This window comes from Schistocerca piceifrons, chromosome 4, assembly GCF_021461385.2.
Source record: "Schistocerca piceifrons isolate TAMUIC-IGC-003096 chromosome 4, iqSchPice1.1, whole genome shotgun sequence".
Taxonomy (NCBI): Eukaryota; Metazoa; Arthropoda; class Insecta; order Orthoptera; family Acrididae; genus Schistocerca; species Schistocerca piceifrons.
Genome location: NC_060141.1, coordinates 825493041 through 825510256, shown reverse-complemented (window position 1 = coordinate 825510256; position 17216 = coordinate 825493041). Strand labels below are relative to the sequence as shown.

At 46.2% G+C, this 17216-nt stretch overlaps 1 protein-coding gene across 1 annotated transcript in view; it reads right to left on the bottom strand.

Moving 5' to 3' along the window:
* The window catches only part of LOC124796228, a 60817-nt gene that overhangs the window by 3013 nt on the left and 40588 nt on the right, over positions 1–17216 (bottom strand). The window contains exons 3-4 of the mRNA XM_047260319.1: positions 12855–13088; positions 3278–3514 (exon numbers count right to left, since the gene is read on the bottom strand). Coding sequence (XP_047116275.1) covers positions 3278–3514; positions 12855–13088 — 471 coding nt within the window. The remainder of the gene's footprint in view (positions 1–3277; positions 3515–12854; positions 13089–17216) is intronic.

Here is a 17216-nt window from a genome sequence, read left to right as displayed (position 1 = left end):
AAACGACATTTGAAGCTGACTGCAGAACGATTCTATTGCCACTAACATACATTTCGCGCGAGGACCATGATGTTACAGAGATTAGGGCTCTTGAGGAGGCAAGTTGACAGTCGTTTCTCCCTCGTTCTGTTTGCGAGTGGTTCAAATGGTTCAAATGGCTCTGAGCACTATGGGACTTAACATCTATGGTCATCAGTCCCCTAGAACTTAGAACTACTTAAACCTAACTAACCTAAGGACAGCACACAACACCCAGTCATCACGAGGCAGAGAAAATCCCTGACCCCGCCGGGAATCGAACCCGGGAACCCGGGCGTGGGGAGCGAGAACGCTACCGCACGACCACGAGCTGCGGACGTTTGCGAGTGGAACGGGAGGGGAAATGACTAGTAGTGGTACAGAGTACCCTCCGCCACGAACCGTACGGTGGCTTGCGGAGTATCTATGAGGATGAAAATGTAGGAAGATTGGCAGACTTCTAGAGAAACATGGTATCCTGTGTATTTCGCTCCCTCATACTAAGAAAAAACGTATCGCTTGTAATGTTAAAAACGACCTAGGTCACCTTCAGCCGGCTGTATGCAGAGTCCACGTGAACAGGGCACAGGACTATCAGAAGGTGGAACGAGCACCTGTGACACACCCGACGAGAAAATCAGCTGTTGCAGAACACTGTCTCCATAATGATCATGAAATGAAATACGCTACTGGCCATTAAAATTGCTACACCAAGAAGAAATGCAGATGATAAACTGGTATTCATTGGACAAATATATTATACTAGAACTGACATGTGATTACATTTTCACGCAACTTCGGTGCATAAATCCTGAGAAATCAGTACCCAGAACAACCACCTATGGCCGTAATAACGGCCTTGATACGCCTAGGCATTGAGTCAAACAGAGCTTGGATAATGTGTACAGGTACAGCTGCCCATGCAGCCTCAACACGGTACCACAGTTCATCAAGAGTAGTGACTGGCGTATTGTGACGAGCCAGTTGCTCGGCCACCATTGACCAGACGTTTTCAGTTGGTGAGAGATCTGGAGAATGTGCTGGCCAGGGCAGCCGTTGAACATTTTCTGTATCCAGAAAGACCTGCACGGGACCTACAACATGCGGTCGTGCATTATCCTTCTGGGAGTCGCAGGGATCGAATGAAGGGTAGTGGCACGGGTCGTAACACATCTGAAATGTAACGTCCACTGTTCAAAGTGCCGTCAATGCGAAGAAGAGGTGACCGAGACGTGTAACCAATGGCACCCCATACCATCAGCCGGGTGATATGCCAGTATGGCGATGACGAATACACGCTTCTCATGTGCGTTCAACGCAATGTCGCCAAGCACGGATGCGACCATCATGATGCTGTAAACAGAACCTGGATTCATCCGAAAAAATGACGTTTTGCCATTCGTGCACCCAGGTTCGTCGTTGAGTACACCATCGCAGGCGCTCCTGTCTGTGAACAGCGTCGAGGGTAACCGCAGCCATGGTCTCCGAGCTGATAGTCCATGCTGCTGCAAACGTCGTCGAACTGTTGGTGCAGATGGTTGTTGTCTTGCAAACGTCCGCATGTGTTGACTCAGGGACCGAGACGTTGCTGCACGATCCGTTACAGTCACGCGGATAAGATGCCTGTCATCTCGACTGCTAGTGATACGAGGCCGTTGGGATCCAGCACGGCGTTCCGTATTACCCTCCTGAACCCACCGATTCCATATTCTGCTAACAGTCATTTGTTCTCGACCAACGCGAGCAGCAACGTCGAGATGCGATAAACCGCAATCGCGACAGGCTACAATCCGACCTTCATCAAAGTTGGAAACGTGATGGTACGCATGTCTCCTCCTTACACGAGGCATCACAAGAACGTTTCACCAGACAATGCCGGTCAACTGCTGTTTGTGTATGAGAAATCGGTTGGAAACTTTCCTCATGTCAGCACGTTGTAGGTGTCGCCACCGGCACCAACCTTATGTGAATGCTTTGAAAAGCTAATCATTTGCATATCACAGCATCTTCTTCCCGTAGGTTAAATTTCGCGTCTGTAGCATGTCATATTCGTGGTGTAGCAATTTTAATGACCAGTAGTGTACTATCTGACGAGTATGCTGATGCGAACACCAAGTTTGTGGAGCAGCATAATTAAAGAGTGTATCGAAATGAAGATGTCAGAAAACCTAATAAACTGGGACGGCTTTTTCAATTTAAATAACGCTGGATGTGAGGCACTCAGTTTATTAAAATCTCACCGGTCATTACGTCCACAAAGTTAGAAGGCGCTGAGAGAATTTGGTTTTCAGCTGTGAAAATCAAAAGAGTATCACAGTGTGTACTGGACGTCGGAACGCGAACTCGGCTATAAATTGCAGATCGAGACCGACAAGGGCTTAGAGTCTTGTTGGAGTCCAGGCAGCGAGTAGGCGTAAGGCGAAAACTCGCAGCACCTCCACAAAGCGGCCGACGAAATGTTGTGCAGAAAATGGAAACGACAGCTCGGCGGACTACCCTTAATGGGACCGGTCGTTGCTTTTACTCGTTAATCAACTGATTTCTGGTCTCTTTTGTGTAATGGTTTGGCTTCATTCACTAGACTGATTCTGTCCTCATTTCGCTTCTAAGAAGTGAAGCCCCGTAACACACCCCACGCGGAATTATTGCTAGAATGGTCCAGTAGACAGCACGTCAAAAACTGAAATGAGGTCAAGCATGGAAACAGGACGAATGTGTTCTGAACAGTGAACAAAGAAGCAAAACAGAAAGAGCGAGTGATCCAAGGTCGAGACATGCAACAGAGAGAAAACTGGGAACATGTGTTTTTGTGTAGAACAAATGGGAGGTACGTGTGACTCGATGTCCCTTCCTTAGACCTTGATATTGAAAACGGACGTCACAACATGACAAGAGACACGTCAGTGACCGTACAGACAGTCCATAATTTGAAGATTTGAGCACGGACCTCAGACCAACAGTGTGACTACATAACCACGATGCCGTAGCTATTGAGTTTCGCTCGATGTTGCACATCTTGAGCTTAGACTGATCACTGTTTGTATTTTGCTTCTTTTTTTTCACAGTTCAGTAAACCTCCTTCCTGTTTTCATGCCTGAAATGTGTTCATTTTTTTGACGGGCTATCCACTGGGACATCTTACCACTAAATCTGAGGGACAGAGTAGGTGCGACGTGGAGTTCCCCTTGTAAGTACAACACTGAGGCTAGATCCGCACAGGTGATGAACGCCTGCTGCTGGTGCCGCCACCTGGACCTACCTGCAGACAGTGCTGTCCTGCAAGGCGCGGGTTCCATCGCCTCCTGTTGCATCTCCTCGGGAGGAGGCCCGAACAGCCGGTCAAAGAACCGCTGCTCAGCCGAATCCCGCTCTGTTGTTCTCGGCGGAATGTTGCTTTCGATTATTCTGTCGTCATCGGGAACGGTTCGCCGTTTCTGGGCGCCACTTCGAGACGCCGTGTCGTCTGTATCCATTTTATTCACTGAATCAGCTTCCTCTGTTAGCGTGACAGAACAGAGCACGGGTTTAGTATTCTAAGCAAATAACACTATTCAAAAGTCAGTGTTTTACATGTACAGGAATACTGACACTACATTAATGCGACCACTTAAATTCTCCTACAGGTGAGTGCAGGTACAGAATCATTACTGTTGATCAGGCACTCTAATACGGTGCTGAGACAAGATGGGCGTAAGCTGTTCTTCTAAAAGTACTAATTGGCATCCTATGTATTTCGCACCCTTCAGCTGAGATAAAAGTCATTGCTAGTAATGTTAAAAACGAAGTCATCAGTCCCCTAGAACTTAGAACTACTTAAACCTAACTAACCTAAGGACATCACACACATCCATGCCCGAGGCAGGATTCGAACCTGCGACTGTAGCGGTCGCACAGTTCCACACGGAAGCACCTAGAACCGCTAGGCCACACCGGCCGGCCACTTGTAATCAAAGCAATGTTCAGCTTTTCATGTCGCATGTGTCTCTGATGTTCCTTTCATCTCTCATTGACTGTTCTGATAAGTAGTATGGCAAAGTCTGTACGGTCGCACTTTGAATGGTTGCCAGATTTGTTCAAGATGGTGGACAGAAAATGGCTGCCATAGATGTGGCAACATCGCAGTGACGTCATGGCGGGAATTTCAAATTTTGGCAGGAAAATAGATCATTTGGGCTGCTTCTACTAACCAAACCACTCCGCACTGTCTCCCTTCCTCCCTTCCTTCCCCCATCTGAAAATTGGCGGGAAAGGACTCAGTCTGTGCTGAGCATGAGGATAGGATGGACATAAGACTGCATAATTTATTTCGACAATTTGAGTTGTCATAGGCAGTAATTCCATCTAATATTTTCAGCATAAGGTCCGGAGTCCAACTGACCTTGTTCACAACGTTACCACCAGACAGCGCTGTCGACCCCCCCCCCCCCCCCCCCACTCCTTTGTCCCTCCTTTGACGTAATCCAAGATGGCTGTCTGGGGAAAAAATGGCGCGAAAAGGACTCAGTCCGTGTTCAGCTGCTGGACTAGGAGGATAGGTGTAATTGTGACTTCGAGGAGTACGTTAGCATGTGAGGACTGTGTCGATACCAGTGATATTTGGTGAACACAAATACGCTTCATGATATAATGAATATCAGCACGATGGTGCTAAGTTACACTTCACAACTCACATGTGCTGTAAATGTAGATCATTGGACGAAAGTGCAGTCAGTCTTATGAAACGCAAGACATTCACCTGCCCCAGTACGTGGCCTCTTCCAACGGGCCCAGATAGTGAGACAGAGAGTGATCCACGTCACGGCATGGCCACGCAGCAGTCGCAGGGCCGCTCGCTAATCTCCTCCTGCTGCGCTGGAAACAGTCGCGGCCCCCCTCCTCCTTCCCATCCCCCACACACGGATACCCGTTGTCACTGAACACGAACTGTTTCAGGAATTACTACATCTCGTGTTGTGGAATATTGTCATATATATGCCTTGAAGATGTCACAGGAACTAAATGTACCTTTGCACAAAGAGAGAGCGAGAGAGAGAGACAGCTTTGCAGATGACGTGTGAATATTTAAACAATTACACGTTTTATTCTGAGGAATATCACCATCACCACACTTGGACACAGACTCTAAAAGACCTCGACACACATGTAAAATATCCCTGAGACACTTCGCACGTTTTTGTGGGAAATACCATTGTCCTTGAGTACGAGCTACTTCAGGAGTTACTAAATCCAACTGAATATGTCCCTAAATGCAGTTTCAAGAAGATTGTTGCACAGTAGTTTGCTTCAGTTTTGCGATGTATGCTGCCACAGTCGAAAATGGGCTCTAAAAAAAGATTGCGATACAATTGTGAAACCTCCCAGAAACACTTGATATGCTTTTCTGGGAAACAGGCCTCGTAAACGATATCAGCTGCAAAATCTGATTTTAGACGCCGAAACGATGATACTTGAAAGTCGAAATAAATAGCTCTGTAATAAACAGAACACTCACCACAAGAAGAGACAGAGAGAGCAAAGTTTGTGAGTCCTACAGCCTACAGCTCCTGTGGTGTTCATCACTTTTCTGCACTGGTGAGTGGGCTTCGCTTTATATTTGCTGCTGCTCAAGTCAGTGACATTTTTTCCTCACTTCCAGAAGCACACAATGGTGTCCAAGCACAAATGCAAAAATCACAACAATTCGAAGCGCTGTCGTACAGACAAGAAAAATGGCTGGAATTTTCGGGTAATTTTCGATGTCCTACAGCTTCTGGTCTGGAGATACTCTAAAGCCACAATGGCGGATGAGGTACAGCATCCTGCCAGAGATGGATGGTCTGCTTGGACATGTCTCAGAACACTCGAACGAAGAAGACATCACATTACTCTCACACATCACAGAACTTTCCATTGATTCCTTTCCCCTTCTTGTTCGAACCCCCCTGTAGAGGCTCCTATGCCCTGTACAAAGAATGTCTTGTGAATGGAGCATTCTAATTGGCTCTTACTGAATTAACCCGCCAAACATCTGGTGCTGGTGTGGGAGCACTGTCCACCATTTTCTGCAGACGAGACTTTCAGCGAGAAAACTATTTTGTACAGATCCAAAAAAACATACAGCAGTCATATTGTACTGACAGGTTAAACCCTGAAACATTGGTCTCCAAATCATGAAACATGGAAAGACACTTCTCAATTATACTGCTGTCCTACTGTCATGGGAAGCTTGATTTTTTTTCCCAGCTTGAAACCGATCTCTAACCGGACTCTCACCACATACTATGTTGATTAGTAAACACAATTCATAACCTGTACCATACAAAATCATCACTTCTTCATCCTGCATATAGCTATCGACTACCAGGCGTACATATACCATGAGACTGACGGGTCCCAAAAACAAAAAACATAAGTACATGTACCATACATAGTCGCGGCACTATATATTTCCCGTGAGATTCGGCGGTCATCCACCGTGGCCAACTGCCCTCACACACACCCTGGCGTGACGTGTGACCAGAGCGCCCTCAGCGGACTGCAGTCACTCTCCAAACTGGGCCACAACGGCTAGGCTGGTTCCCCTGGGCCGGCCGCAGTGGCCGAGCGGTTCTAGGCGCTTCAGTCTGAAACCGCGCGAACGCTACGGTCGCAGGTTCGAATCCTGCCTCGGGCATGGATGTGTGTGATGTCCTTAGGTTAGTTAGGTTTAAGTAGTTCGAAGTTCTAGAGAACTGATGACCTCAGATGTTAAGTCCCATAGTGCTCAGAGCCATTTGGTTCCGTGACCTTCTTGTTTGCTTACTTTCCACACCCATCTCCATAGTCTGGGATTACAAGATCAAATGTATTGTTACATGGTTTGCCAGAACATCACACCATTTACGCGATAGTTCTCGATATCAAGCACATAGCAATATCGCATGCATAGCAGCATCATCTGCATAGTATAATTCCAAAGACAAAGAGTCGAATTATTTTTCTAGAAACCCGAAACTTTAGCGAGGTGCTGGGAGTTGGGACATGCTGAAAACCACCGAGTAACTAGATACATCGTCTGAGAAGGTCTTTACGTGCAAATTCGGAAAAAAATATGGGAAACTGGTAGTTCCACTCATCAATACCGATGTCAGTGATATAACAGATTCCAAATCATCCTTCTACTTTACTTAGTCATCTAAGGTGTTTCTCGTGTCTAGAGAACCCGCAAACATCTCTTCCATCTGTCTTTCACCATCTACGTGCACACAACACGCACCACAATCGATGTTCCTACTAAATAATGATGGGAAGTATATAGAATCAGTCAATCGGACAATTTAGTTGGGAGGGAACAACTGTCCGGCGCAGACACACCCCCATATTGAATGTTCTCAAATTTACATGGGGAACACACGCAATCATGAAGCCCGCCAAACTCTACTGAGTAGTAGTTCGCTATTTACCCACCTAGAGGGCGACGGGGTTAGGTCAGCTGCATTCACATACACCGGCCAGCTTCTGCAGTTTGGACAGCCGCCACCGTAAGCCAGAAACGTCAATCGTTCTGGCGACAGACCACTGCCGCCGCGGCCTGCACCGCAGGCAGAACCGTCCTACGAATCGCTGTGCTTACAACTACATAGTATGACTGCAGTCTCAATCTGATGACATTTGTCAATGAGCGAAGGATTGGAAATACCCCCACCTGATGGCTGTGGCTCTGGAAGTATAAACATCTACCATTCTTATGACTGGACTTAATTTTCCGCATAATGGAATCTTTCATTCCCCTTATGGCTATCACAGTTTTCAACGTCAAATCCATACCTTCCTTATAACAGGCCAAAGCCATTTTCTTTGCACATGTCGGAACAGACACATACTACATAAGCCTGCTGATCACAGCGAATCTATCACACATCCCCTATGACTAACTACAGGGTGATTGTAAATAAAGTTAAACCTTCAAAACGCTGTATAAATAACACCACTTCTCAGAATGACGTCAAATTCCAACAGAATAGTACCAGAGAAGGGGGAAAACGTATGGCAGGACAAAAAAAATAGTGTGAAAATTGATCAATAGATGGCGCTGGATGTGTCAGAATACGTAAACGAAAACTCCTGTCCTGCACATAACCCACTGAAGTTGATATAAATACGCCGGGTACACGGCTTTTCCTCTTCCGCGTCTGCGACGTTGGCCATGACTGTCTCAATGCAGGATCGCGCTACGCTTGTAAAGCTGTATTACAAGAATGATGTCTGTGCGCACGTCTTCAGAAACTACGGGCACTGAAGGGTTTGGAAAAGGGCGTTGGTCCGATGACTGCCATGGATCTGGAGAAAATTATTCGGGAATTCGAAAAGACGGATTCTTTTGGTGTACAACCTGGTAGAGGGAGGAAACGAATTGATTCGACGTCAGTTGAAGCAGTGCAGGAGGAGACGGGTGGTGGTGTGCAAGAATTTCTTGCTCGCTTGGAAGTGGACAATGATTGGCCACGGAAGATTTTGTGGACAGACGAAGTCCACTTCAGTCTGACAGGATATGCCAATACACAGAATTGTCGAATACGGGCAACAGAAAATCCACACGCAAATCAACCAGCACCACTTCATCCTGAAAAGGCCACTGTGTGGCGCGGGTTTACGGCACCATTTATCATAGCACCATATTTTTTCGAAGATACAGATGCTTCTGGTCCTGTTACTTATACCATCACTGGTAAACACTATGAGTGTTTTCTTGCGCAACCACGTCATTCCAACTCTCCAACAGCGTGGATGTGTGGTTGGGATCATTTTTTATGGAAGATGGCGCACCTCCCCACATCGCAAATCCATTTAAGCAGGTGCTGAAGCGCCATTTCGGAAATGCTAGAATTATCAGCCGCCATTTACCGACAGCCAGGCTGTCCCGATCACCGGATCTTGATCCGTGTGACTTCTGGCTGTGGGGCTGTTTGAAAGATGATGTGTTCAGTGTTCCGATTGCAAACTTAGCTACATTGAAGGCACGCATTGTGCAAAACATTCTGAACGTGACTCTGGAAGCACTTCGATCAGCTGTGGAACATGGTGTTTTCCGATTTCAACTTGTTGTAGAAAACGGTGGTCAGCATATTGAACATGTTTTTCGCCAGTCAGACTGAAATTAATAATCAGATCTGACTTTTATTCATTATGCTGTTTTTAGCCTCAGGAAAATTAAAAACCGATGTGATTGGTGCCTTTTATGCGGTTTTTGTCCCGAGGATAATTAAAAACCATGTGATTGATCGTTTTTATTGCGGTTTTTGGCCTCAGGACATTAAAAACAGATTTTTCCAATCCAGTGTGAAATGACCTTGGTGTGGTGGATGGGCTTACGTAACTAACAGCATCACTCCTGTAAACCCATGCACACCAAGTTTAGAAAGCGATTCGGCTGACGAACGTGGTATGAAACTGCTATCTGCTACTCCCTCATGCCGCCACTAAATATTTCTCCAATGTTTGTAATGCATTCTCTCTCAGTGGCATGCCACAGGTTCTGCGATATATACACTACGTTATAGGCGATTGAGAATGATCACGTAAAATAGATGGTGTGCTACGCGACGAATCACTTTAAAAGAACGCAACGCTCGGTTGTGGTCATAAGAAATGTAGAAAATCCTATGACCAATACACTGGCTTTTCAGATCTACAGTGTTATGCTTTCTAGTACAAATGCTGTCTGCGATTTGGAATCAAGTCTCTCCATTGAATCATATACCTGCGTTCGATCCTATAAAGAAGTCTTTTAATGATTACAGCCACTAGTGAATCATATTAATGGCACTCTCATATCTTGAAATAAGTCGCCTTTTTCGAACCTATCGGCTCCAGTAAAACTACGACGTGGCTTTTTAGGCAGCCCCTACGCCTCTTGTAACTGTTCCTCAGTATCGACAGCTTTGTCCATGTGATCATTCCAGCTCAAGCTGGAACTGAGCAGAAGTCAGAGAGCACTGTACCTACCACCTTCTGCAACCTGTGTAGAAGCAGAGTTAGTGCGACCGGACCGAGTTGTGACCATTCGGTGGAAATGGTAACACGTCATAGCTCCGCTAATAGTGTACGATGTGTAAGGCCAACACGAGATGAAACATTCTTCCACAACACACACACTGGGTGCAGCCATTTGAACTTGCAGCCATTTGAACCATTTGATTTCAAACCTGAAATGAAATATGATGAGACGAGTATCGTGATGCGAACACCAACCTCCTGGAGTAGCAGAATTAAATAGTGTACAGAAATTAAGAAGTCAGTAAAACTAATTTAAATAACGCTGGGGGTGTGGCACTCAGTTTGCCAAATCTCGCTGGGTATTACGTCTACTAAGTTGGAAAACACTGAGAAAATTTGCTTTTCAGGAAGTACCAATGTCAACTCTGAACAAAAGAGAATCACAGTGCATAGTGGGCAGCAACAGCTTAGCGTCTCGTTGCCGTCCAGGCAGCGAGTACACGTAAGAGGAAAATTCGCAGCACCTGAACAAGGCGGCGGCTTCGGCCATGCAGTCAATGACATGTCTGTTCTCCTTCTGTAGCCATGGCATCTGTTATACTTTGCATTGCTTATAGAATATGACTCATGAATAAAAATATATCCACCAACACCAGATGTCGCATAAATCTCTCACAGAAATAAAAGGGTATCATCGGCATCAGAACGTCATCATGTGTGGTACTTGTGTAGAACAAATGGGAGGTACGTACGTCTCGAGGTCCTTTCCTTACACCTTGCTGTTGAAAACGGACGTAACAACATGACAGACACATAAATTTGAATACAGCGAAGACACATGTCAGTCACTGGGTGGACAGTTCATAATTTGGAGATTTGAACTCGGACCTCCCCCATCACAGACCAACAGCGTGCCCACATAACCATGTCGCTCTAGCTATTGAGTTTCGCTCGATGTTGCACATCTTGAGCTTAGACTGATCACTGTTTCTGTTTTGCTTCTTTTTTTCACAGTTCAGTAAACCTCCTTCCTGTTTTCATGCCTGAAATGTGTTCATTTTTTGACGGGCTATCCACTGGGACATCTTACCACTAAATCTGAGGGACAGAGTAGGTGCGACGGGGAGTTCCCCTTGTAAGTACACCACTGAGGCCAGATCCGCACAGGTGATCAACGCCTGCGGCTGCTGCTGGCGCCACCTGGACCTACCTGCAGACAGTGCTGTCCTGCAAGGCGCGGGTTCCATCGCCTCCTGTTGCATCTCCTCGGAAGGAGACCCGAACAGCCGGTCAAAGAACCGCTGCTCAGCCGAATCCCGCTCTGTTGTTCTCGGCGGAATGTTGCTTTCGATTATGCTGTCGTCATCGGGAACGGTTCGCCGTTTCTGGGCGCCACTTCCGGACGTCGTGTCGTCTGTATCCATTTTATTCACTGAATCAGCTGCCTCGTTCAATCCCGCGTCCGGCCATTCTGATTTAGGTTTTCCGTGATTTCCCTAAATCGCTCCAGGCAAATGCCGCGATGGTTCCTTTGAAAGGGCACGGCCAACATTCTTCCCCATCCTTCCCTAATCCTATGAGACCGATAACCGCGCTGCTTGGTCTCTTCCCCCAAACAACCAACCAAGCAATCAGCTGCGTTAGCGTGACAGAACGGAGCACGGGTTTAGTATTCTAAGCAAATAAGACTATCCAAAAGTCAGTGTTTTACAAGTACAGGAACATTTACATTACACTAATGCGATAAATTATTCTACCGCTGAGTCCAGGTACAGAGTCAGTGTTGTTGACAAGGTACTATAACACCTTGGTGAGACAGAAAGGGCGCAAGCTGTACATCTAAAAGTACTAATTGGCATCCTATGTATTTCAGCGTCTTCAACTAAGGTAAAATGCATTGCTCGTAATGTTAAAACCCATATAGGACAGCCAGCTGTGTATCGCATTTCATGCGAACGTGCGGCAGCTCTATCAAAACAGGGGATGACAGATGAGAGGAACGTCAGCGACACACCCCACATGAAAATCAGCTGTTGTTGAACACTGCTTCGTTTACGAGCAATGAATAAAATACGATGTGGCGAATATCGTGATATGAACAACATTTTTCTGGGGTAGCATAATTAAGGATTGTATCGAAATGAAGGTGTCAAAAAGTTAATAAACTGTGATGTTTGTTTCAGTGGAGATAGCGTTGGAAGTGTGACACTCAGTTTATTAAAGTCTCGCCGATCGACACGTCCACTACTGTTTGGAGATGCTGAGAGAATTTGCTTTTCACGAAATACCAGTGCCAGCTCTGAGAAACAAAAGAGCATCGCAGGCATTGTGGGCGTCGGGACTTGAATTCGGCTATAAAAAGAGGTTAGAGACCAACAACAGCTTAGGGTCTGGTTGGAGTCCAAACACCCCACTTCCGTCGAACAAACTAAGCTCCCGAATTTTCTCCTGAGTTTCAACAGTTAAAGTAATCTAAGAACTACACATACACGGAAAATTTGGCAGTGACCGCGAGAGAGGCCACGGGCTTTGGGGAACGAATTTACATCAACCGTTACTCTAAATACTGCATCCGTCAACCACAACAACATGGTACTGCTAACAAGAGCGAAGAGCAGAACTCGGAGCACCTCAACAAGACGACTGCGTCGGTCGGCGAAATGGTGTGCAGAAAATGGAAATAACAGCTCGTCAGAATACCATTGAAGGTACCGTTTGTCGTTTTTACTAATAATCGGTTGATTTCTGCTCTCTTTTATCTACTAGACTCAGTCTGTCCTCATTTGGCATCTAAATACAACGCCGAGGTCGGTCGGTTTTCGCACAGGTGACAAACTGCTGCCTGCACGGCCGCCGCTGCTGCTGCCGCCACGTGGACGTACCTGGGACCGGTGCAGCCGTGCGAGGAACGAGCGGCCAGCGCCCCGGCTGTACTTCCACAGGAGCGAACCCGATCATCCAGTCGCAGCCTCGGTCCTCTGGCGAATTCCGCTCTGTTACTCTCGGAATCCTCCGCTCTATTTTTCTGTCGTCATACGGAACAGTTCGCCGGTTCCTGGCTCCACTTCCCGACGCCGTTTCGTCTGTATCCATTTTCTTTGCTGGATAAGCTGCCTCTGTTAGCGTATTAGAACAGAACATAGGTTTAGTATTCCAAGCAAATAACGCTCACCGACGATCAGTGCTTTACATGTACTCCACTAATGCGTCACCTTCATTATTCTACAGGTGAGTCCAGGTACAGAATCAGTGTTGTTGACCAGACACTATAGCACATTGATGACACAGATTGGGTGCAAGTTATTCATCTAAAGCCGGCCGGGGTGGCCGTGCGGTTCTAGGCGTTACAGTCTGGAACCGTGTGACCGCTACGGTCGCGGGTTCGAATCCTGCCTCGGGCATGGATGTGTGTGATGTCCTTAGGTTAGTTAGGTTTAAGTAGTTCTAAGTTTTAGTGTTCAGAGCCATTTGAACCAGTTTTTTTATTCATTTAAAAGTATTAATCATAATAATTTTAAGGGCGATGATGTTTACAAAATTAGTTTTTCGTTTGAGAAAGTCGCTTAATTAGCTTCTTAGCTGCCCAAGTCGCTAACTGGAGTGACAAGCGCGATAATAATAGTTTGGGGAACGAGATTACGGATTACTAGACGCAATCATAGGGTTGTATTTTCGACAGTAATCAAAACTACGTACCTGAGCTTACAATTGTCTCAAGTAGAGAATTTTACCTCGATTTGATAGTGTATGCGAAGGACGCCCACGGCGAGGCGAACAGCACGTGAGCACGATTGTGGTCTGTGTCGGCGTTGCTCGGTAATTCTCAGAAGTGCTCGGTTCAGCGCGACACCTTACTTAGCATTCCCGTGCGGGCGGCGTTTTTCCACTGGCGCGGCTTTCTTCAGTTATCCAGATCCGTGGTGTCTGTGCTGTGAACCAACTTAACCAGCCACCACAAGGAAAACTTCTTACGGCTAATGTACTAACACCTTGGGTGGACGTATCGAACCAATAATAGCAGTAGGTGATCTGAATTTTCAACATCCCAAGTGGAATTCAAGGACAACCAATCCTAACAGGAATATATTAGTCACCTACCATAATTCTTCCACTTCTTTCACCAATTAAACCAAATTATTATCTCAGAAATACGGTTTTCTTACAGGACGTTCTGGTAGTCATGCTGCGTAAAAATGTATCAGCCCTTACCAAAGCAAATTATCTTTGCCCCAAAATTCTCATCATATTCCGTTCTTACTAGCAGTAGGAGATGCACCGCGAAGTCAGACAGAAAATTCAGCCGAAATAAAATACACTACTGGTCATTAAAATTGCTACACCACGTAGATGACGTGCTACAGACGCGAAATTTTACCGACAGGAAGAAGTTGCTGTGATATGCAAATCATTAGTTTTTTCAGACACCCACAACGTGCTGACATGAGGAAAGTTTCCAACCGATTTCTCATACACAAACAACAGTTGACCGACACTGCCTGGTGAAACGTTGTTGTGATGCCTCGTGTAAAGAGGAGAAATGCGCACCATCACGTTTCCGACTCTGATAAAGATCGGATTGTAGCCTATCGCGATTGCGGTTTATCGTATCGCGAAATTGCTACTCGCGTTGGTCAAGATCCAATGATTGTTAGCAGAATATGGAATCGGTGGGTTCAGGAGGGTAACACGGACATAGCAATAAGGAATAGCTGTGTGGGTCGAACAGGGATGGACACCTCTAAGAAGTGCAATCACAGAAACTGGAAAGAAAGCGTTAGGTACAAAGAAGGTAAGTGCGAAGAAATCCTGGGTAACAGAAGGAATATTTCAGTTCAAAAATATTCAGAGAAATTCAGGAATACAGAAACACCAGCCACTGAGGAATGAAATAAACGCCGCGAGGGATTAGCCGAGCGGCCTAAGGCGCTGCAGTCATGGACTGTGCGGCTGGTCCCGGCGGAGGTTCGAGTCCTCCCTCGGGCATGGATGTGTGTGTGTTTGTCCTTAGGATAATTTAGGTTAACTAGTGTGTAAGCTTAGGGACTGATGACCTTAGCAGTTAAGTCCCATAAGATTTCACACACATTTTTGAATGAAATAAACAGGAAGTACAGGGAAGCTAAGACAAAATGCTGCACGAAAAATGTGACAAAATCGAAAAAGGAAGACTGTCGGAGGGACTGACTCGCCATATAGGAAAGTCAAAACAATTTTCGGTGAAATTAAAAGCAAGGGTGGTAAAATTTAGAGTGCAACGGGTATTCCACTGTTAAATGCAGAGGAAAGAGTGGGTATGCGGAACGACTACATTGAAGGACGCTACGAGGGAGAATGTGATAGAAGAAAAAACAGGAGTCGCTTTAGAAGAGACGGGTGATCCAGTATTAAAATCACAATTCGAAACTTTGGAGGCAGTAGCGATAGATAACATTTCATAGAATTTCTAAAATCAGTGGGTGCAGTGGCAACAAAACGACTATTCACGTTGGCGCGTAGAATGTATGTGTCTGGGGAAATACCATCTAACTTTCGGAAAAATATCATCCACACGATTTCAAAGACTGCAAGAGTGTTTGGTTGGGTTGTTTGGTATAGGAGACCAGACGGCGAGGTCATCGGTCTCATCGGATTAGGGAAGGACGGGGAAGGAAGTATTCCCTTTCAAAGGAACCATCCCTTTCAAAGGAACCATCCCGGTATTTGCCTGGAGCGATTTAGGAAAATCACGGAAAATCTAAATCAGGATGGCCGGACGCAGGATTGAACCGTCGTCTTCCCGAATGCGAGTCCAGTGTGGTGACCACTGCGCCACCTCGCGCGGTGAAGACTGCAAGAGCTGACAAGTGCGAGAATTATCACACAATCAGGAAATTTGGAAATTTATGATAAGGACTATGGAACCAAACTGTTGAGGTCATCAAAATGGTTCAAATGGCTCTGAGCACTATGCGACGTAACTTCTGAAGTCATCAGTCGCCTAGAACTAATTATACCTAACCAACCTAAGGACATCGCACACATCCATGCCCGAGGCAGGATTCGAACCTGCGACCGTAGCGGTCGCTCGGCTCCAGACAGTAGCGCCTAGAACCGCACGGCCACTCCGGCCGGCTCTGAGGTCATCGGTCTCTAAGTTTACACACTACTTAATCTAACTTAAACTGACTTACGCCGAAGACAACACAAACACTCATGACCGAGGGAGGAGTCGAACCTCCGACGGGGGGAGCCGCGCGAACCGTGGCAGGGCGCCTAAGCTAAAGGCTCATGTATCTAAGTTGCTGACAAGACTGACATACAGAAGAATGGATAAGAAATCTGAGGATGTGTTAGGTAACGATCAGTTTGGCTTTAGGAAGGGTAAAGGCACCAGAGAGTCAAATCTGACGTTGCTGTTGATAATGGGAGTAACACTAAAGAAAAACCGAGACACGTTCATAGGATTTGTCGACCTGACAATGTAAAGTGGTACAAGATATTCCAAGTTCTGAGAAAAATATGGGTAAGCTACAGGGAGAGATAGGTAACATACAATATGTGCAAGAGCCAAGACGGAATAATAGAATGGACGACCAACAACTAAGTGCTCGGATTAAAGAAGGTTACAGGCAGAAATCGTCTGATACCTGTGACAGTGAACCCCTACTATTACAAGTGTTACGAGACTTTCTTTCCCAAAACTGTCCGCCAGCTAGTATAAAACCAGTGTATTGGACTAATAAATCCCCACTGACTGTGTATAGGAGTATTAGTAATTACCAGTACCTAATTAACTTTGTTTACATTTCATACAGAATTGTATGGTTCCTGTAAGTAAGAGGCCACTCTGCATGAATATTAAGTTGAGCAGCAAGTGAGTGAGCGAGCATGAAGTCACGTATGCCGAGCGGGAGAGGAGGGGCCGACCCGAGGGAGGGTTCCCAGAAAGCGCCGCTAGCCACTCGGTCATCTGGCCTTTCTTTGCGGGGACACCACTGGGCGCCGGTCATTGGAGTCGCAACACAGATCGTCTGTTTTAGAACTCAAAGCAGGAAAGAGGAGAAACACACTTTCTAGCAAGGTCCAGAAGGAACGTTTTGTGAGCAAATCTTGGAAAACACGACTTTCTTCGAAACGCGAGATAAGATCGAAATGCGGAGTGAGAACCCATACCGGAGTAGTTGAGGACGTGGGACGCCAGGCGGCCCAGCACTACAAACGCGGAACATTGAACAGGATGTGAGAGCTGACAGTATTGGCTATCA